Source organism: Argentina anserina, chromosome 4, assembly GCF_933775445.1.
Source record: "Argentina anserina chromosome 4, drPotAnse1.1, whole genome shotgun sequence".
Taxonomy (NCBI): Eukaryota; Viridiplantae; Streptophyta; class Magnoliopsida; order Rosales; family Rosaceae; genus Argentina; species Argentina anserina.
In genome coordinates this window covers 7,596,446-7,620,489 of record NC_065875.1, presented here as the reverse complement: position 1 = coordinate 7,620,489, position 24,044 = coordinate 7,596,446, and the positions used below count along the sequence as shown (strand labels likewise).

General features: G+C 36.7%; 1 protein-coding gene across 1 annotated transcript; it reads right to left on the bottom strand.

Annotated features, from left to right (window-relative positions):
• Positions 1-17,757: 17,757 nt before the first annotated feature.
• LOC126791099 (transcription factor MYB36) lies at positions 17,758-19,591 on the bottom strand. Its single transcript, XM_050517502.1, has 3 exons — positions 19,371-19,591; positions 19,081-19,210; positions 17,758-18,818 (listed from the first exon to the last, which is right to left on the bottom strand). The coding sequence occupies exons 1-3, from the start codon at positions 19,504-19,506 to the stop codon at positions 17,993-17,995; spliced, it is 1,092 nt and encodes a 363-aa protein (XP_050373459.1). The 5' UTR covers positions 19,507-19,591; the 3' UTR covers positions 17,758-17,992.
• Between the last annotated feature and the right edge of the window lie 4,453 nt (positions 19,592-24,044).

The following is a 24,044-nucleotide window of genomic DNA, read 5'->3' as shown; positions in this document are numbered from 1 at the left end:
AAGCTAAGTTGGCAGACGTTGTAGTAGATACACTTGATGAGTGTTTTTCTGAGTGAAGAGTTGGACCCGATGGAGGGTTGAGGTTTGGGGCAAGATTGTGTGTCCCAGATTGTGATGATCTCAAGGAGGAGGTCCTTTGTACGGCAAATCGATCTCATTATACCGTTCATCCAGGGAACACCAAGATGTACAAAGACCTATGCAGGCAATTTTGGTGGAACGGTATGAAGAAAGATGTAGCGAAGTTTGTATCGAAATGGCTTACGTGTCAGCAAGTAAAAGAGAACATCAACGACCAGCTGGCATGTTGAAGCCATTGACTATTCCGCTTTGGAAGTGGGAGCAGATATCTATGGATTTTGTGACTTGACTACCTAGATCCTAGAAAGGTCACGATGCTATATGGGTGATTGTCGATCGATTGACGAAGTCGGCTCATTTTCTTCTAGTGTCAATGAAGTACTCAGTGGACGTGCTGGGGAAACTATACGTGGATGAGGTAGTGAGACTTCATGGAGCTCCAGTTTCTATTGTTTCTGATCGAGATGCACATTTCACGTCGAAGTTCTGGGGTGGTTTACATAAGGCGATGGGTACTACCTTGGATATGAGTACAGCTTTTCATCCTCAAACTGATGGACAGACAAAAAGGGTGAATCAAGTGATGGAAGATATGTTGAGAGCTTGTGTGCTGGATTTTAAGGGTAGCTGGGAGGATCATTTGAGATTGATTGAGTTTGCCTACAACAACAGTTACCATTCTAGCATCGGCATGGCACCTTATGAGGCTCTTTATGGTAGACCATGTCGATCACCAATCTGTTGGGCCGAAGTAGGTGATGAAGCATTGATGGGTCCAGAGGTGGTTCAGGAAACCATAGAGAAGAGCTCGATCATTCGAGATAGAATCCGGACTGCACAAAGTAGACAGAAGAGCTATGCGGATTTAAAGAGGAGACATGTGGAATTTGAGATTGGAGATCACATGTTCTTAAAAGTTTCACCTATGAGGGGTGTAGTGAGATTTGGCAAGAAAGGGAAGTTGGCTCCAAGGTATGTCGGGCCTTTTGAGATTCTCGAGAAGGTGGGAGAACTAGCATATCGACTAGCCTTGCCTACTAACCTGTCGGTTGTTCACAACGTCTTCCACATTTCCATGTTGAGGAGGTATGTACTAGATGAGTCACATGTGATCGATCATAGCACCATTGAGGTGAAGGAAAATGCCACTTTTGTTATTGAGCCGGTTCGTATTCTGGATAGATCCACAAAGAAGCTTCGGAGGAAAGAAGTCGAGCTAGTCAAGGTATTGTGGAGTCATCATGATGAAGGCGATGCATCTTGGGAGCTAGAGTTGGATATGAAGACAAGATATCCACAGTTGTTTGTTGAGTGAACTTGAATTTCGGGACGAAATTCCTTTAAGGGGGCTAGATTGTAATAACCAAATTTTTTCAGAACGATTTTGGATTGCTTTTAAATTTATAAATGTGTGAGATTCATTAAACGTGTTTGTGTCGCCTTGCAACGACGGATAAATTGAAAACGGAAACGTTATCGGAACGTTTATTTAGGAAAACATAACGTTACCGCGACGTGAGAATCAACTTTTACTCCGTTGCTCGTTTGTGAAATTTTCCTTCACGAAATTTGTAAAGCTCGTCGATACGAGTTTTTGGACACGTCACGGGTTCTAATCGGTCGTCGTACGTAAAAGTTATTAATGATGGAAGTAGTTTCTGATTTTGGAAACGGGTATAAATAGGAAATTATTGGAGTTAGGGTTTCCATTTCTGGAAACCCTCACCCCGCGCCTCCCTCTCCCATTTTTCCTCTTTTCTCTCTCTCTCCTTCCCCGAGCCCTCCCTCCCTTCAGCGCCGATCTCCCTCCTCCGAGGGACGTGTTCCTCACCGCCAGCACCAGCGGCCTCGCAAGCTCAACACAACCTCCCTCCGAGCAAGGCACAGTCTCCAGCGCCATCGTGAAGCCTCGACGCAACTCACAAGAACCGAGTACAGTCGGTCCGAGCTCTCCGACGAGCTCCGGCACTCCCAAGGCCGGAAATAGGTGAGGTTTCTATCTAATTGGATGTTGTGATGGTTGTTGTATGATGTTGGGTTGTTTTTGGATGGATTGGTGGAGGTTTAGAGGAGATCGGATGAGGAGGAAAGGAGGAGGGGTTACCGCCACCTTAGGTGGCGCGTGTGGGTGCGTGGAGAAGGTAGGTGGCGGCGTGAGCCTGTGGGGAGGAAGAGGGGGAAGAAAGGAGGAGATTAGGGGCGGCGGTGGTGTGCTACGCGCTGGCCTTAGGCTCGGCGCGTGGCCCCCACGCGGTTTTTTTTCCTTTGTTTTCACACCCCTTACAAAACAAAAAAACAATAATTGGCGCCAATTACACTTCTCCCAATATATATTTACTTTTCTGTGAAAATGTATTCCGAGCCTTATTAATTTCATTATTAGCATCTCCACACGTACACATCCTTTGCATGTACATGTGTTAAAATAAGATTCATAATCTAAGAAAATATAAAGATTATACATATAAGATAAGATAGTGGGAGAGCCAATTATGAGAAAAAAGAACATTGGTGAGAAAAATTAGTCATCCCATAGAAGGACAAGCATGGGAAGTTATTCCACAAAATGTGGAGTTCTTTCATTTGTGAAGTAACTATTTTATCCATCATGAATATTTCTTTTAATATTTTAGGGACATATAGGTAAAAAAATTTATGATTTGGTTAACAAACTCAGTTTGCTTCAATAATAGTATATAGATTAGTGTCACAAGCATCACGTGCAATATATGCTACCGTGCGCAAGTAAATTTTTCTCACCTTGCCTTCTACCTGTGAAGACGCTAGGATATCAATCTCAACCAGCCTCCTTGCACTACACCTTGTATTTGATGGTGTATGCTTGAATCCTTATGCGGATCTTTTGTTTTACGCAGCGGAATGTCTATATTCTACCCTTATGAGTGATTATATCTCAACTCACAAGTCTCTCTACACACAAGTGTTTCCCGATTTCCAATTGTGTTTGGGGAGTTAACAAGTAATCACATGCATACTCGGTTTTGTGGAACTAGTGTCCCTTTTCTCATTTATGAATTCAAAGTACAATCTAAAAACCTAGCATGGATCTTTACAATGGTTTGTCTAAACCTCCCAAAGTCTCATGCTCATGACTTCTAACTATTTATACCTACATCTAACATGGAAGTTGACATTCCCAACTTCCTAGGACACATGTCATGCATGTCATTATTCTAGGTGTAGTGGACAGCCCCCACTACTAGGTTTATTAACTGCTAAGACGAGGTGGCATGCTTGCATGCTTTGTCAAGGCATGCAACTGCCCAAGTAACTTCCCCTCAATGTGCACCAACTGGCCATGGATAACATCTCCACAGTGTGTGCCAACTGGCCATACTGCCCACTAACCAGCCAAGTAACCTCCTATAAAGTCCATGTAACTGCCTAGGTAACTGTCATCATTCATGTTCTGTAACTGCCTATGCTGACGAGGCTAATCTCCTCGCAACTGCTTACTAACGAGGCTAAACTGCCTGCACAGTCTGCAACTACCTGGTGAGGCTAATCCCTCTGCATCTGATTCGCCTGCTCCATGCCAGCGAGGCTATATCTAGCCAACTGCCTGCGTAGTGCTTGCCGAGGTCTGCTGGCGATGTCCATGTCACTGCCTAGTCAGATCTGCCCACTTCCTTGTTGGCGTGGCTAATATCCAGCCAACTGATTATGCTAGCGAGGCTAATGTCTAGCCTAGCCTCAACACGTTTCTCAGCGGTCTACCTTGCATGTTTTACTGCTTGGCACCTGACTACGTGCTTGCTTGGCTATCATAGCAAGGCTAATAACCCTGCTACTGCCTCCTCTGTCCATCTGCCCAACGAGACTAACTTCCCCGCAACTTGTCCCCTTGGTTAGATAAATCACACTGCCTCTGTTTCTGCCTAGCGAAGCTAACCTCCCCGCTAGCGAGGCTAATATGCCTATGGCACGTTCAAGGGTGTAACAATTAGCAACCACGACACACTATGTGTGTGAGCTGAGTAGCGGGGAAGTTTTTCATATAACTACCACATTTATAGAAGTCAAAATATTTTGTATCTATTTTGTTTTCTTTGTTTTTTTAGAAGATTTTATTATCTTTGTTGGTCAGTTGTACTACAAGATTTTTAATTCATAAAGGTTCAATATGTAAAAATAAAAATCGCTTTTGGGTAGCTTGCAATCCCTGTTCTTGTTATAATAATAGATTAATAGAACATTGTAACTTTGTTAAGAGAAATGCACCATTATTTTCTCAATAGCACGGGGCTAGTTATGGACAAAGGTAACAATGTGATACCTCAAGTCTTAGATTGGTATGACGTGACGAGCACATGGCATGGAGAAATATTTTTTTTTTTAAAGAGAACTAAGTGTATAAATTTGGGGTGGTACTTCCGAACCGAAAAATCGTAAATTGAGCCGAAAAAACCGAGCCAAGTCCGAAAAAAACAGACCTGAAAAAAAAACTAACTGAAAAAAAAAACCGAGATCAGCCCTGATCATCAATGACTTACTCCTCGCCGTCTTCGAGCTCATCTATTTCGCAGGTTATCTACTCTCTCTCTCTCTCGATCTCTCTTTTAAATAATGATATCAAGACAAGTATGGGTTCGATAAGTGGGCATTAGATTGGTTTGTGCAGTATAACGTGAGAGTGGGCAAGTACATGAGGGACGCCCATTCACTTGAGACCCTAAAGTGAGAATTTGCAAGCTGTCTAGAGTCTCGATGCCAAGTTCATTGCTGTTCTTGTTAGTCTCTATCCCAATCTCCATTTTTCTTTAATTTTTGTGTGTCTGGTATGTACGTTGTCTTCGATTTTATGATTGTCTTGTCTTTGTCTTCGATTTTATGACCCTCTTGTTTTAGTTTCCTCCGCATAGGTCTTGTTTCAGGTCCAATGTTTTGAGAAGAAGACTTAATTCGGAGGGAAGTCTGCATAGAGTTTTTATTTCTCCTCTTCTCGCTGAGCAAGTCTATATTGATTTAACCACTTCACAATGTAAGTATTCCTTTCAATTTCATGATTGTAATAATGTCTCTTCTTTTAAATTATTCATAGTTTTATGTTGGACTCACTCCGTATTCTATTCTTCATTGAAAATCCTTTTGGGTTTTGATGTGCATCAACCTATTTAGTTCTCATCTAATTGATTCTGTTTATGTAATAATGTTGCTACATGATACAAAATCGTTTTTCCTGGTTGTCAGATCTAGGCTAGAGTAATTGATTTGAATATGGAACTGCTAATTTCCTTGTGTCATAATGTAGTATGCCCTAGGTTTTGTAAATTAAGGTTATTATTAATCCATGTTTCAGTGGATTTTTTTTTCTTGGTAATAAATAGAGATCTATATGGATCATATATTTTTACGCTTACTTGACTGGTTCGGGCATGGTCTTGATTGCAAACATTTGTAAGTGTTAGAGACCTAATTGGATTCATGAGTCTATGGAAATCTAAGTTGTTTAGGCTGATCATGTTTCAGGTACCTTCAAATTTCTCACAACTATTGTTTGCAATTGATTACTTCTTCTTTTTCTCAGGAACAATATTGTGAGCAATAGCAAACATATGCTACTTGGACTTTTTGATGGATCATTTTACAGTATCTTATGGAAAGTGGAGGTATGAATTTTCCAACGAATTGAATTTTAGTCTAGTCTTCTTTATTTAGTGACTTGAATTGCTTCATAACTAAAGGTATTTAGTAATTTTGTATCCTCTTCTTGTACTGCTCCATGGGACTTATGAACTTGATCCAATTTGACGTGATGGCTGTCAAGTTATCCTATCATCACACTCCTTAGATAACAGTCTTGCTTCTAAAGGGGTTCCAAAAACTAGTTTTGCCACTAAGTCTGCTATTAACCAACTAGAGCTTTATTTCTCACTTAGTTTACTATTTTTTTTATATTCTGATAGACAACTAGTGTCTTGTTCTGTAAGTAAGAAATGCTTAAAGCATCCTGTTCTATTAAAGCCGAGAAGAGGCTAGGGGTTGGTGATGTTGTATGTACTTCAGTAGCTTTGGAGCAACATATTCTAACTATTTTGTATTATTAGAACTTAGTAGTTAGAAGCTTATGATCATTGTTTGTAATAGTTATGTATACTTGTTTCTCTCCTTTTTTAACAGAAATAAAAAACAAAACCGAAAAAAAACTGAAGAAAATCGAACTGAACTATTCAATTCAGTTCAATTTCAAATTTTAGCTTAAAACCGAATCGAACAAACCGAATTCCACCCCTAGTATAAATTTAATGACATACATGATTAGTTTTTTTTCATAAAGGTCAATCATATATTAAATTTATGAGTAGAATCAAGATAACGCGGGACCGACACAATGATCTATATCTTAACTCTAAAGTCGTTTAGAAATACTAGCCAATATGGCCACTATTGGAAATTATGTTATAATTTTCAATAGGTGTATTTAAGAATTAGTGTCTCTAAAGGTGATAAGTTTTTTTTATATATATTATATCCAGCATCACAATTAGATTGATTTCACTCAATCAAAAACAAAATAGACATTGAAGAAGAAACAAAATCCCTTCAAAATTAAGCACTCCAAATCAATCTCCAAGTAGTTTAAGCTAGAAATTTAAACTAGAATAAACAAAAAGGATGATAGTTTTGCTATTGCTTTTCTTCCTCTGGGACTTTAGTTACCAAAACAGTAATCCTCCCCCCACGTCAAATAGAGACTGGATATTTGTGGCAGAGTTGAACCTCATTTCCTTTTGTTCACCACCTGGGAACCTCACCAAAACTCTCGTAACATCAGGTTCTTTCCTTAAATTTAAGTAAATATAAAATATTTCTGGATTTAATAAAGTATACATTAATACATTTAAATCTGTAAGATATTTTTGAAAAGCGTCCTTATTATTGAGATTGCATGATCTTCTCCTTAAATTAGAAAATATATATACAAGTTGTTAGAGAAGCTCTAACCGATTCAATCAAGTGATAAAGTACTGTTGTTAGAGATGCTCCAACTGATTTGATCAAGTAGTGATAACCCTACTACGAGGATCAAACTATGAATTCATGCTCGTCATTTGCTATCCGCGCCGCTGCTCTTGCATAGCTATTATCATTCTCGTTGCCGGTTTTAAATCCTTCTTAATTTTTTTTTTGTTTGGCTACGTACGTACCAAATCCTTCCTCAAACGAAGCTGCACGTAATTCCTACCCCGCGAGCCGTGTCAAGATAGTGCATGGGTCATAGTATTCGGCTCTAATACTTCATTTCCGATTAATCGGTTTCTTAAATTTTTCTTCTCAAAATGTACCACTTTAATTTCCATTGTCAGTCATCTTGACGCATGCGGGCGCATGCATGTTGAACTTTTAGGGGGGATATTTCAGTCATATCGGAGAACTACGTGGTAATATTCGTTGGTGTTCTCTTATAATTACAATTTGACACCTATGATTTTAAAAAAATCATATTTAAGTTATTTTATCAAATACTATTTTAGGTTTCTTTCTGAAACCCTACACTCTACTCTCTAATACCCTAAACCCTACACTCTGATACCATATACCCTAAACCCTAACCATAAACCATAAACTCTAAACTCTAAACCTAAAATCCTAGTTCAAAATTATCAATACACATGATAGTTTTTTCACAAATAATAAGAATATGTAAACTTATAATTTTGGTATAATAAATCTACGTGTCAAAATATAATAGGTGAGTAGTACTACTAGACATTGTCGTGGTTCTCCGGGAGGATTGAAAAATTTCTCAATTTTTAGAGGATCAAAATAATCCAACATTTTCTTTAGAGGTACACGTATTGAAGAGACCAATTAATAGAGCTCAAGTTCCCATCGATCTGAAACCTGGCCATGGCTGCTATTGCATCCTTCATGCATTCACCAATCTTTCCAACAGTATTGCTCATAGTCCTCATACCATCAGAGCTCAGGCCTCAGTGCGCGCGGTATTTTACATTACTCTAGAAATCAAGAGACAAGTTCAAAGTTGTGGTTTAGTACTTGTGTCTCGTTTTGCGCTGGTTTGTAGCTGCTGCACCCATTGTTTGTTTAATTCTTCCAGTGCTCGGTATGGAAACTCTGGTACCGGTTCTTTCACATGTTGTTGCAGCTGCAAGTGCAGTTGGCCACATTGCGTGGTTGATTAATTCTTATTGTGTATCGATCTCTAATGATGTCGTGGGAACAAAGACTAAAAATCGAAATTATTGTCGATATTTCGGCGATAATTTCATTTTTTTCGGGTAATGATATATCTTTTCCATGCCAAGTTAATTTCGTCCGAAATTTCCGAAATTTTTTTATATTTCCCGATATTTTCTGATGTTTCCAATAAATTTAAATTTTGTGTACCTTTTAATATAATTTTCTATATAATTAAAACTGATATTTCTCGATATTTCCCGATATTTCTCGATATTTCCAATAAACTTAAATTTTTTGTACCTTTTAATATAATTTTCTATATAATTAAATTCAATTAAACTACATTCTTAGTTACACTTTTCATAATCATTATCCTATTTTTCATTTCTTATTGGGTCATGGATTAAATAAATAAAGTAAATTATTGTTAATTCTCAATGGTTAAGTATGTACCGTATCATATTAATTTATAATACAACTCACTATAACTATAAATTAATATTTATACCAAATTCTCTATGTTATATAAAGTTATAATAATTAACATTTTGTACAAATTAAAAATATATATCTCATAGATTCTCTACGTTGTTATAAATCACTCATGCAATTTCATGCTCAATATATCATATTCATACGTATATAAGGTGTGATGACCTAGCCTCCCTTTAAGTTTCCAGTCATAAAAAAATTTGCTATTTAAACTTTAAAGTATTAATTTTTTAAAATTTTCGACAATTGTTTCACCTTAAATTACTATAACTCATTATAGACTAATAGTTATACAATATTTTCTAATAAAATATAGTAGAGAATTGATCAAAGAAACATCTCTCAAAAATCCATTCAAAATTTCCATGTTTTTATTCAAATTTCAATCAATTTTCTCAATTATTTGTCAAGATCAATATTTTCCAGAAATTTCCGTCAAAATTTTCATTTTTTAGACTCTCGATATTTTCTTAATCACCGATATTTTATTCCTTGAGTGGGAATAATAAAGTCTGTTTCTGTTTGGGTCATGGGAATAACTAGCTAGTGTAGTAGTACGTACTATTTATGAGTATGATGGAGATCCGTACGTATCCCTGCTCGATTTTAACGTGAATTTGGTATCTATAATATTGTTCTTCTAATCCTCCTTACTTGCCTACCTATATATAAACGTACGTACGGTTCAAAATTATTGGAAATTACAGGCTTTTCCTTGTGGTTTTAATACGGCCAGTACGGCAGTACCCAGTGATCAGGCATATATTGAGGCAACAAACCATCGATCATAGAGTTGAGACTATCAATATCTTCGTTATTTATTCTTGGAGTCCATTAGAGGAGAAACTGAAATTCGGCTAGGTAGTAGAAAAAGATTGAAGAAAATGGACGTACGTATAAGAAAGATCATCCCTTATGCCTTATCCCCCACAAAAAAGAATGTGCTATGATCTCCTTATAACGATTTTAGTATCTTTCTAAATTCTAACTCTCAACTGTGATGATGCAAATGACACTTTAGTGGGATTTATATATAGGGCTCAGTATATCTTTGCTGGTTTCGTGTGCTCGTACTTGCTGAGTTGCTGGACTTCATGAATTAAGTGTTACCCTACTTACCGGCCAGAAGACCAGGTGTATCATATAGTTAGCAACCCAGCCTCTCACAATTAAAATAGATCTGGTAAATGGCCATTCAAGACTCCTGCGTGCGTTACAAGCGACATTTTAACTTTCTCCAGACTCCTCCTGAGGATTTACCTCACCACTTAACTTTGATTACCTCATTTACCGGGGGAACCATTTACTCACACTAGGTTTTAGAAAACTTGTTGAACATTGGTCTTACACTTGTTCCTCATGCAATGTACGTAATGTAACCACGTCGGGATCTATCGCCCACGTGTACGCACTAAGAAGAGTGCTCCAGCAAGCAAGTCTGCCTATAATAAGCGTCTCAATTATTACTAATGAACCATATGCATGTTTCTATGTTTATCTAGCTACCACCTTGGTTGTTATTCGTTAAGTTCTACCAACTATCGTTGAAGTTTATGCATGTCTAGGTTTCGGATCCTTCACCCGTCTTGTTTGATATTTTGTGCTATACATAATTATATATATATATATATATAATTATGTATAGCACAAAATATATATCTCTCTCTCTCACTTTTAGCCATCTTATGCGCCCTTAATTGGTTGTGTAATGGTTTTTTGTATCAAAGAGATCGGTAAATTATTCATGTCCACAACAATCTGGAAATTTAGTATCACCAGTTAATGCGATAGGATCATTTCTTTTGTTATTCTATTTTTTGTTTTTGAAAGGCATATGTTTTGTTAGAGTGAGATTTAATTGCAATGACAAAGAAACTAGCAGGAAAACCACAAAAAATAGTTTGCGCAAGAGGAAGAAAATTGAAGCAGGACTGTCCCCAAGTGTATGGAACAAACAATTCGTTTCGTTTATAAATTGGCTATGCCAAGCCTACTTCAAATTACATGCATGCAGATGGATCAAGGAAATATATTGACATGTAATATGTATTTTAAATTTCTGTAGGAGCATATGTTAATGTTTGTACTAATATTTAATATTTTAGTTAAAATTACACTAAACTTTTTGCTACATCCCAAAATTCATGAGCCATGTGCCCCCTCTAGGTAGGACTGGAAATTTGGGCCGAACTTACCCGATCAATTGAACCGGTTCGAACTGAAATGGGCCAAAACATCGGCTTACTGACATTTCGGCTCGGCTACCGTATGAGGTCTTGCATACCGTCGGTGTACTAACCAACTGAAATACACCAAAAATACGCATATACACAGTATAGGCAAAAGTAACATGATATTTGCAAGAGGCACCTCATGGATGAATGTAGTCCCAATCCAATAGACTACATGCTCTCCTTAGTATTATATGTACAGAGTTTGTACTTATTCACTTATAGGACTGTTATTAATTGATTCATTACTTTTATAACTTTTCTCTCCTCCCCAGTTCTTCGGTTTTTCCTCAGTTCGACCTCTTTAATTTTTTCTTTTATTCTTTAAATTTTTCTTTGTTTCTATTTCTCCTTTCATTTACTCATCATCGCCATCATTAGATTCGTATTAATCTTCTCTTTCACAAATCCCTTTCGGGTTAGTTTGCTACTCTGCCTATTCATCCTTCAAATCTCAATTAATTGGGATTTCACAGTTGTAGGTTTGGAAACACATATGTTTCACTCGTTCCAAATCAGAAACTCGAATGGGTACTAGCAATTCTAGAGTTTAAATCAGCCTTGCTTAATAATTTATTCATCTTCTCATCTTGATCGGTAATCCGGCTCTGACCGATTAAACCAATAATTCGGCAACCGATTGTTCGGCAGTACCAATACTTCTTGATCAGCTGCTAATCTATACTTGGATCGTTCTGCAATTTTTTTGGGGTAATTGATTATAGACCCAAAAATCAACACTCTTTTAATCTAAACTCACTATTAAAACTCTTTCAGTTAGGTTAAATAAGAAATAAAAAAAAATTATTTGGTATAAGAAATGAAACTTGTTCTTGATGAAAATTATTTTCTTTGCCAGTGATACAAATACATTAATATATTTTTAAATTGCTTAATTGTAGCTTCAATTTGATATTAATCCATTCACCTTGAAATCCCTTCATTTTTGAAATTCCTTATCACCTCCAAATCTCTTACCCAAGTATTACCTTAGAGTAGGTATTTTTGTTATTCTATGTTTTCAGTGTGTGTGTGTATTTGCTAAATCTGAAGAATCTATGTAACTGGTAAAAAAACATAATCCTTATTGTTTAGTGGAGTACGTGATTCTACGAAATATGTATGTTTTTCTCTAAGTCTGCTAAATAGGTGAGAGGATTCATATGGTTACTTGTGTATTGGTTGAGATTTGTAGGTTTCATAATTCTATTGAGTAGGTGGGTTTCACAATTTGATTTGGATTTGTATCTGTAGAGTATGTATGGTTTTGTTGTGAATCTAAGGTTGAGGTAAAAAGTTCTGTTATATAGAGCATTAAAATCTACTTAGTATGTAACATGATTTGCATCTGTTTAACATGTATCCGTAAAGTGGATAATTATTTAGTAAGCAGTAAGATCTGCATCCATAGAGTTGGAATTTGGCAATTATGAGGATTTCATTATTTTCTTTAGATTATAGTGTGTAAGATTGTTTTGGTTTATGATAGGTGCTTTTAATCTGTTGAATAGGTAGGAGAATAAAAAGTATATTCCAAGTATATGAAAAAAATCTTTGATAACATAAAGTGATAAGAAACTAAATAGACATCAAGAAATAGAGAAACAAAAACTAAGGTAAAATTTAAGGCTCATTATGACAAATTAAAATAATTAATCGTCTTAAATAAGAAAATAAGATCAAAATTCATTCAATCATACATTTGTTTCACTCTTGTATATTCTATAATTTCTCTAAATTAATGTTGATACCCGATTTTCTCAAATTTCTCCAAAATAAATTGCAATTTTCATTTATGATAGATACAATTAAATGTTAACTAAATTAGAAAGTTGGTCAAAACTAATTTTAAGGAGTAGTTTCAATTTCTCAACCTAGAGGGTAAAAAAGTGAAACCATTCTAAATGAAAAATATTTGTTATAAAAATATTAGGTCAAAATAATTAATTTTTGGTTTAGATTTAAAAAAAAAATTGGGTGTGCGTTTAAATTTAAGTGGGGGCTTCAAAATTGGGTTTATGTCAAATTATCTCCAATTTTTTTCTGGACCAGGCTTTTTCAATTTTTGGTTTCAGACTTTAGCAGTACTGACCAACGTGATTATACAAAGTATTATGTTACTATGGTATAATATTTGATCATATAATTGATTTCCAAACTTCAATATTAATATATAATATTATTCTTTGGTATTTAGCCATATATATGGCTCTAGATCTTATGTCAGACTATATGAACTAGAGATTCATTGAGCGATATTGTGTCGTCTTTTAGCTTCTCCAGTATAAATATGCAATCTATCATCCTTTGACTAATAGCCTAGTATTGCAAGGCTAATGTACGTTGTACCTCAATTTGAGCAGTAGGTTGTTCATTAAATTGCAATTTTTGAAGAAAATAAACCTATGTGAGTAAACTTGCAATGCCTTAGATCACTGGCAGAACTAGAGGTGGGGGATCATGCCTCTACTGATTTTTGGAATGTAGCAAAATTTTCAGTGTTATCTTAACTAAAATACCAAATATCAATCCAAATATCAACATATTTATCCCCATAGAAATTTAAAATACATATTACATGTCAATATGTCCTCACAGCAAAAAAAATTTGGGTCCGCCACTACCTTATATTGTAATTTTTTACCGCCTAATCTGCCTCATGCAGCGCCTTCATCGCGCCCTTGGTGTCTAGGACTAAAAAGTGAGGCAATTTATTTTGCGTGTTAAGCGCCTATATTAAGCTATTAACTAAGACGTGCTTAAGGTGTTCTGTTTTTTAAAACATTGTTTGCAAAACCAACTCGGGGGCAGCGACATTACTATCACCCGGCGAAGTTCCAAAAGCGTTTTCACCCAAAACCGAAGCATTGTGAGCTTCGGAATGACATTCCCCGATTCTTCTTATGTTCAAACCTACCACTCGAGTTTACATTTTCTGACTTAATTATGTTCAACCTGATCTTCCATTTTCATGAGAAGCGCCATTCAAATGGAAGCTTGAAAGGAGATACTGCAAAAGGTTCATTCACAACTCTTAAAACGTTTACCCAATGATTAGATTCCTAAGCCGGCTCCTCGCTTAATCCTGGAGATGAGCTCTGTGATCGCAACATGTTAATTTACACATCGGTGGAGGAGGAAATAGTATATTGAGAACGATGGGTACGAAAGCGCACCATTTCGATTGTAAGCTCCGCTGTCATCAAATCTAAATGACGTCAGCATTAGGTGATGATACGAAAGGAGTGGCCAATGAAGGTTATTCAGCCGCGCCTAATTTTCGACCGTTGAAAGAAACGTCAGGTTCAAGGTTGAGGTTTTGACTCCGATGTTGTCGCCACTAAAAACACATAACTGAGTTTCGGAGAGCAAACCCTCTTAGACATAAACACAACCGTTGGTTGTAGTTGAATATCAGCTGCTTTGGGTCTTTGGGGTGGTTATTTGGAGATATGGGTAGTTGTCAAAAATATTTCTTGTTTTCAATTTTCTGTTTATTTCACAAGTTACTATATTCTATCCTTTTTTACGAGTATGAATGTTTTGTAATCTTTCAAAGTTAATATGATTTTTTTTTTGTTAGAAATTGGCTAACAAGCCATGTTCTGCTTATAAAAGTATAAACCGATATAAATTAAACCGATAAGACTTATGGAACTGCTAACTACTATGATTACTTAATTACCCATGGAACATAATAATAATGTGACAATACATGGATAAATAAACAAAGGATAAAATAGTAAACTATGCATGATAAAATTTCAATTTTCGAAATCTCTGTGGATGTGTACTAACAATACGGCACGTATTCACACCTCCTAAAATTGATCTTTCTCTCTATCAAAACTTCTCTCATCAGAAGACGATCAAAGAAGTTTCTCAGATTGCATTCTCCAAAGATACGGTACTATACTTCAACTAAGGTTTGACTTTATTTTTCTTTTCTTCACTCAGTTCTCAAAAATGCCTTCGTTCGCAAGCAATTCGATCTGACACGACTTCTATTGAATTTTTGCTTTGGTTCCATGATTTGGTTCTGCATAATTCAATGGGTGGTAGAAGTATTGATTCACTGATTTTTTTTTGTCATCAATAAAGTAAGATTTATGTTTTGTTCAATATATTTGTAGGAAGTAATTCAATTTCAAGTTTTGGATTTTATGTTCAACATTGTTTGTATTAAATCTTGATGGAAGTTTCGATTCATGTTTGCCGGTATGCGCATGCATTAATACTACTTATATATTATAATTATAATAATATTATTATTATTATCATTGGTGAATTATAAAAATATATCATCTCACCGTTTATATTCGAATAAAATCTATTACTTATGAATTAATTATAAAAATGTCATCACATTTAATTGGAAATTATAAAAAAGTCAACAAAATTAGAAACCAATCATTTTAAAAATATTTTATGGATTGTTTTGCCCTTTCTCATTTTTTCTTCTTTTTTATAATTCCGGCAATAACTTTCTCGTCCGGTGATAAATTTTGACGAAATTGGTACCGTTAGAAAGATCTCGCTCCCCTCTTTCATTTGATATAGTACCCACTCCGAATCGACCAACCGTACAAGGCGAAACAACCATCGCAAAGTATTGCCACCATCGATGGTGGTGCTCCAAGCAATTTCGGCGAAACTGAAGCTCAAGGTTCCCTAATTATAGCTATTCTCTTCATTATGAGCTTAATTATACCAATCTCATTTGAATTTTAACAAAATTTCGCATATTTCCACATTTCTTCTCAACATGTCACACCTTCTGTCACAACCACTGTCACACTACCTCTTACACAAACTGTCACACCTGCTGTCACAACCGCTATCACACCTGCTGTCAAAAAACCTGTCACACTATCTATTTACACTAACTATCACACCCACTATCACAACCTCTGTCACACTATTTATTACAACCACTATCACACTACCTATTACACTAACCTTCACACACACTGTCACACCTACTGTCACATTCGATGTCACACCCACTGTCACACTATCTATTACACTCGTTGTCACACTACCTATCACACCCGTTGTCACACTACCTATCACACCCGTTGTCACACCTGCTGTCACACTATCTATGACACCCGATGTCACACTACCTGTCACACTATCTGTCACACCCGATGTCACACTGTCTATCACACTAATTGTCATTGTCACACTACCTATCACACTATCTGTCACACTACCTGTCACACCCACTGTCACACCCACTTCACACCTCATATCACACCCGTTGTCACACCATCTGTCACACCTGCTGTCACACTACCTACCACACCCATTATCACATCTCATGTCACACCCGCTGTCACACTACATGTCACACCCACTGTCACACTACATGTCACACCCACTGTCACACTCACTGTCACACTACCTATCACACCCGCTGTCACACTTGCTATCACGCATGTTGTCACACTTGTTTTCACGCTACCTATCACACCTGCTGTCACACTACCTATCAGACCTGATGACACATTGGCTATCACATACACTATCACACCCGTTGTCACACTGTTTTATGTGACTATGTTGTGATAATAAGAAGAAGAAGAAGAAGAAGTAGAAGAGAAAAATAAATAAAAAAGAATGATTACTAAATAACGAACCTTTGTCTATTATGTGATCTTTAATTTCTCAAATTAACTCATATGATCCAAATATCGACAATAATGTGATGTCACAACTCCAGCCACACTACCTATTACATTACCACTACATATCACACTTTTTATCACATTACCTATCACATTACCTATCACACTTTCTATCACAGTAGAAAATTTGTGTGATAGGTAATGTGATAGCTAGTGTGATAACAATTTTCTAAAAAAAACTATCCAATATCTGATGTGGGCATCCAAAACTATTATGTGCACCCTGAATATCTCTCTGGGCACCCAATGCACTATCTTGATCTCATAGTTTTTCTGGCGACCACATCAGCCCTTGTTTAACCGCTGTCGTACTCTTCTCAGCGTCGCCATCGGGTGGAACCAGAGTTTCTGAGGGGAGCGACAGCTTTTCAGACGGCGGTTACTTTTCGAATGACTATCCCAGATCGCCAAGTTGCTTCTCCCATCGGCGTTACTTTGTTGAGGTCGCCGAGAGGTATGGATTCAATAGAGGCGCGATAGAGAGGAGGAGGAAGAGGTCGGGATCGGTGAAGAAGATGGCCACAGTCGAAGTTGTATCAGGCTCGCTCCTTAAGTCAGAGATCTGTGGCCGAGCTTCTGGAATTGAGCTTTGGCGTCGGTCAACTCGGTTGGGTCTTTGATCGGCGACGGCAGTTGGTGCTGATCGGAATCTGTGATTTGTGGTGGTCGTAGATCCGGCAACGACCAAGCTTGGATGGCAAGGTTGACGACGGAGATGGAGTTTGGAAAGTGGAGGAGGCGGAGTCGTCGAGAGCAAAAAGAAGCGGAAAATCTCACTGCACAAGTCGTAATTTTTAAGAAATATGATTATGTGACTTTTTTATAATTTTGAAATTTAACCTGACTTTTTTCTCATTTCATGTGTCAAAATAGACATTTTTATAAGAATCTCTATTATTATTATTATTATTATTATTATTATACGTCACACCCTTTTAATTAGAAATTCTCCAACTCTTAGATTAAAAAAAGGTAACACCAATTGCAATATTTAATCCTAATTCTTAATTTTGGCATGACAATTAATACAAAAGATAATTAAAATTATTATAATTCACACAATTTACAAAACATGGAGCTATTATATGGAAAACCAATTTTCCGTCTTGCCATAGTCCTCTTATGACCTAACTAGGAAATTCATACCTCACTTGAATCCCTATTCGATAAAATCCACTATTTCGACCACATTCATATACTACATTGCAGATCGTGATATCCCTAATAGAGATGGGACCTACATGCGTATGTAGGTACCTCCTCTATTAGCTGATGATGAGTTCGATCGACAATATGGTTCATCAATGTGATCGAGATAACATAACTAGATAACTAGAGGTTATAACCTAATTCGTAATCTTGAAACATCCCTTGGGATTGAAGAACAGAAGTAGAATCCCAGGAGTTTGATGATGCAGATTTGTTGTCGAAGTCATTAGCCCACCACATTAAGTTATCCTTGGTGACGTTCATTTCCTTGAAACAATCAAATTCAGCCACCTGATCATCTTGCTGCTGTGGTGTGAAACCAACAGAGTTGTTAATGTCATCGAGTTGAGCTTGGAAGCTCACATTTACCTGCCGTTCAATGAGATCGGCTTTTGAGACCACAACCGTTGAGTCCACCGGATTGCTTGTAGATATGAAGGAGGATGACATGCCATTCATTGCGTTCTCTAGTTCATCCATCTTAGGATTGATGCATAGTTTTGCATATTGCTCTTGAATTGCCAAAGCACCTGTAGTTTGTTCGAAGAAGTGTTCATTAACCTTGTGGCCCTGCACTATTTGATCTTGATTTGAGATAGAAAACTGCTGCATCATCAGAGGGTTGCTAGAGTTGTGGTCATTCATGGCTTGGACGGTCTGATTCATCTTCTCCTGGAAAGGATGCAACTTGGGCCACAGTGCAGAGTTGTTGTAGAATGAGAATGGGTTCTGAAGGTTCTGCAGTTGCATATGAAGTTGGAGTCTCTCGAGGGCTGAGCTGCTTAAAGCTTGATATGCGTCACCGGAGGCATCCTTGAGGTCCTGACTTCCCCGATTTGCCCCGGACTGTTTGTGCCTTCCGAGCAGCTTCTTCTTCAGCCGGGTGTTCCAGTAGTTCTTGATATCATTATCTGTTCTTCCGGGCAACTGTGCTGCAATTATAGACCACCTGGAAAGCAAAGGAATAACAACACATGATCAGACTCCAACAAGAAACAAGAGACAAAGGGATAACGATCGAGCAGAAAGAACGAATGAAACCCTAGGAAACCGGATCCATTGATCAATCTGCGTTGATTATTATAAATTATTTATTGGCGAAAGTATCATGGACAAGGAATAAGTGACAAGCATAGTGAGGTTGAATGTTTTCTTGCTGAAATCCTGGTGAGTATACAAAGAGAAAGAGAGAAAGAGAGAGAGATGATTACCTGCTGCCAATACTGATATAGAGGTTACAGATGATGTTGTCTTCTTCTTCTGAGAATCCCCCATGCTTAATGTTGGGCCTAAGATAGTTTAGCCATCGTAGTCTGCAGCTTTTTCCACATCTTTTGAGCCCTGCAATTAAGTTCATAATTAGTAATTTACCCAAAACTTAAGCTAATTACATGACCCACTGAGGATATAATTAACTGAGCATGTTAAGTTAAGCCCTAATCAATCAATTAAGAACAGATCAAAGAGATTTATATGAAAGGATTTATATATGTGTGTATACCAATTTTCTGAGGAAGGGCAATCCAGTTGCCTCCCGTGCCATGCTCTTCAATATAGGCCTTGAGTGTAGCATCTTCTTCAGGTGACCACGGTCCCTTCTTCACGTTCGCCTTATCGCAGCAAGGAGCTCGACCCATCTCTATCGATCCTTTTCTTCTTTGTTTTTCCTTTCTATGATGTTGAACCAACTCAACCAAGTGCTTGTTGTTCTGCAGAAGGCTGTCTGAGATTGTTGGGGAAAAAATGAAGGAAGGAGGACACAGATTTATAGGTAGGAAGAGTGGATGTGATGTGATGTTAATTATCAAGACATAAAAGTCCTACTATCCTTCTCCTCACTATTCAACATCAATTATTTTAAGTTAATTCATCTTCTAGGGTTTGTTCCAGGTCTGTCTCTCTCTTACTTTTTTTTGGATTAGTTCGTCATATATAGTTAACAATGCATGCAACTGGACAAAGTACGACACAAATTTCTTCTTTTGAGAATTATATATTGAGCTACTTTTTGAAGGTTTGAGTAGATTATTATTTGAATTCTGATACAAGGAATTTATCTGAAGAAGCCTCCATCCTCTGAGTTTGTACTTATTATCCATTGAAATGTTCCATTCTAATTAAGCCACCCTAGCTCGATCCCTACATATATAGTCTTAAAGTGCTGTCGTCGGCTGCAATTTTCAATTTAATTGAGTCATCTACGCTAAACATGTATAATAGAAGACACGCATGAAAACTGTAAAAAGGTGTGCGTTTAAGGCACATAATCAGTGTGATTCAGCCGGATAATACGACCGTAATTCATTGTAACTTCGTAGAACTATACCGTAACTTCTATTGATTTTTCTTCCTACGAGGACATTGAAACCTGACGACTGGGACGCGTTGGTCGATCAAATGGTAAAATCAGATACTTCTACTACCATAAAACAAATTTAGTATGGTAAAAGCTACCAAGAATTATAACAGAAAATTAGTCGAAAAATTACTGCAAGCACTGACGTACATTATAGTAGGTGGAATGTTCTAGAAAATTTGCTACTACATATGTACAGCATATAATGTCGACTATTCGATCGATCATGTCTTTTAAACTGTTATAATATTGATCGATCGAATCATCAATATTGATGCGGATCCTTTTCATTTTTCTCTATAGCAAGCCTAGCTTGAAGGCTAGCTCGCTATAAATTAGGTCTCATTATTTAGCCCGCGGATCTGAAAAGCCAGCAGAGGCCCACAAGCCCGATGGGTTTTTACCCGGCCCGGCCCAAGAGAAAGCCCGTCAAAACCCGCTTTCGTAGGTAGAGGGCTGGACTTAGATTAGAAGGGTGAACCCGGCCCGGCCCGTAAAAGCTCGCCAAATAATAAAATATTATACATACATATTTTATTAGATTTATAATAAAACTATCGCATTATGAAACAAGTATATGAAGGAAACTTCTCGGGATCAATCAACACCATCCGATATGATCGGTATATATATATTTAATGACCTGTAAAAATTTCATCAAATTCGGACTTCATCTGATGGTTGAAATTTCCGATAAACCGAAAACAACACTAATATGCCATAAAGGAAAACCTATTACTAAAATGTGAACACCGAAAACCGTTTGCATATCTGAAATCACCTATTTTTTGTCATCGATTGTGTGCGGTCACACCAAGGAAACTCATTTAGCAAAGTCTCGGTCAATGGGGATTTGAATATGTCAAAACGCATTTTTTTAGTTGACCATAGGTACGGACAGTCAAACAATGTGCAAAACGTACGAAATTTTTACGGGTTCCCTAAATATATATACTGATCACATCTGCTAGTGTCGATCAACCATATTTCGAACTGGAGTTATCAATCGCCGAAGTGTACACTAATGTATCATAACCTTTATATTAAGTTTATAATAAAACTATCGCATTATGAAGCGACTATATGAAAAAAACTTCTCGGGATCGATCGACACCAGCCGATGTGATCGGTATATATATTTAGTGACCATGTAAAAATTTCATCCAATTCGAACCTCGTTTGACCGTCGGAATTTCCGGTAAACTGAAAACAACACTAATATGCTCTAAAGGATGACCCATTATAAAGATGCGAACGCCGAAAGCCATTTACATATCTGAAATTACCTAATTTTTCTTACCTGTCGTGCGCGGTCGCACTGAGGAAACCCATTTAGCAAAGCCCCGATCAATGGGGTTTCAATATGTCAAAACGCCTCTTTTTTGGTTGACCGTAGGTACCAACGGTTAAACCATGTCCAAAACGGACGAAATTTTACGGGGTCCCTAAATATATATACCAATTACATTTAATGGTGTCGATTGACCATATTTCGAACTGAAGTTGGTGATAGTCTAAGTGTCTACTAATGTATCATAACCTTTATATTAGATTTAGAATAAAACTATCGCATTATGAAGAGACTATATGAAGGAAACTTCTTGGGATTGATCGACACCAGCCGATGTGATCGGTATATATATTTAGTGACCCTGTAAAAATTTCATCCAATTCGGACATCGTTTGACCGTCAGAATTTTTGGTAAATCGAAAACACCACTATTATGCCATAAGGGAGGACCTATTACGAATATGCGAATGCTGAAAGCCGTTGACATATCTGAAATAATCTAATTTTTGTTACCTATCGTGCATAGTCGCACTGAAGAAACTCATTTGGCAAAACCCCGTTCAATGAGGTTTCAATATGTCAAAACACCTTTTTTAGTGACCGTTGGTACGAACGGTTAAAAGATGTCCAAAACAGACAAAGACTTTACGGGTTCCCTAAATATATATACTGATCACATCTACTGGTGTCGATCGACCATATTTCGAACTAAAGTTGTCGATCACCGAAGTAATGTATCATAACCTTTATATTAGGTTTATAATTAAACTATTTCATTATGAAGAGACTATATAAAGAAACTTCTTTTTAGTTGATCGTAAGTACGGACAATCAAACCATGTTCAAAACGGATGAAATTTTTACAGAGTCCCTAAATATATATATCGATCACATTTACTTGTGTTGATCGACAATATTTCGAAACTAGAATTTATTTGTGACTTTTTTTTAGAATGTTTTCTAATAATTATTTTATTGTTTCAAACCCTTAAATTAGAGTATTATGTTTTTTTTTAATACAAACCCGCAAAACAAAGTCCGACCCGTCATTGATTTCAATTTACTGAGGTCCAGCCCAGCCCATTGACGAGCGCTGCTATAGATAACGCAAAGTACGTTATAATCATAGCAAACAGATAGGAATTCAAACTTTTGCAGATAGGGGAAAAAATGTAATTCCCGTTTTCATAGTGAGGAGAAGACGCAAGGTTCTCCTTCCCCACAGTACTCTTTTGACTTATAAGTGACAAGGGTCCTCTAAGTAGGTGAAGCAAAGTCCATGCATGGACTAAAATATAAGGGTCTTATAACTCTTATTACTCATTAGCTAAACAGATCCAAGGTTTCAAATGCCTTATGTCATCTCCACCCAAACCTCTAGATGAATTCATGCTAGGCAGACTGTACTTCCATAAAGCCTTACTTAATCATATCAAATGTTGAACTCCAGAAGATCTTTATAACAATTGTTGTACTTCTGATTGACTATATCCAAGTTCTATTTTGAAAAATGTAAGGACTAGCTAAATATGAAGGATGTTCCCAAAAAGAACAAATATGAATGATAAAAAGGATAAGATCAAATCCAAACTGGCGAGCTAGCAATGGTACGTTAAAACAGTAGTAATTAAAGATCAATATAGGTTAAAGTTCATATACGTTCTGTACACTAATAGCTCCATTGGTGAAACTATCACTGGGTTTCTTTTGAAGTACTTTCATTAATATTTAGATTCATAGCTAGTGCAAAAAATAAAAAATAAAAAAAAGATAAACAAAAATACTTGCAAGCCCCTCTAGCTAGCTATTTGCTACAGAAAACACCCAAGGCTAATAGGCTATAATACAAGTTAGATTTCTAATCTAAATAAACAAACAAAAGGCATAGGGATTTCAACACTTAATATAAAAAAATACCACTTATTGACCTTAGTTTCCTACTTTAATCTGTTAAAGACTTTGTAATCAATGAGAGCCAGAACCCTAACCACGTAATAATAACAAGAGGAAACTATCAAAATTTCAAAAGCAGTCTCCTTAAATACTAATTTCTTAATCAACAAATGGACTCAGATCTTTGAGAGAAAAGAAAACAAGCTTCTGCTTGTCTTTCTCTCCACTTGAGAATCTCTGCATTGACACTGCAATATTCATATCATACCCAAAAACAAAAGAGTGAGGAAGAAGAAAAAAGGTTGCTTGTTTCATCATCAACAAGACCAAGCTTATAATTAACTACAAATTAAGATCACATATAAAATGTAATAGAGCTGGTAATAAAGTTGTGGTCCTCGTGATAACAAATAAACATGGACTCCCTGCTTAAAGCTTCAAATTAATAGAATACATGGTATTATTGGTGCTAGCTAGCTCAATTGATTTGTCAATTAAACATATCCAAATCAACCTGTCTAGTTGCTTTAACAGACTATCAATTATGCAAACAAAGCACAAAAACACATTATAATTGACTTTTTGTTTGGTAATGAGACTCTTCTAAGGGGTTTAGTTACCAATGCTATTGTATA

What these genes read in the sequence shown, in the direction of transcription:
- LOC126791099 (XM_050517502.1), bottom strand. Translation starts at nt 19,506, where the DNA reads ATGGGTCGAGCTCCTTGCTGCGATAAGGCGAACGTGAAGAAGGGACCG. An exon ending in TGCCCTTCCTCAGAAAATTG is followed by an intron (nt 19,211 to 19,370) that starts GTATACACACAT and finishes ACTTAATTGCAG; the next exon opens with GGCTCAAAAGATGTGGAAAA. An exon ending in TATATCAGTATTGGCAGCAG is followed by an intron (nt 18,819 to 19,080) that starts GTAATCATCTCT and finishes TTTGCTTTCCAG; the next exon opens with GTGGTCTATAATTGCAGCAC.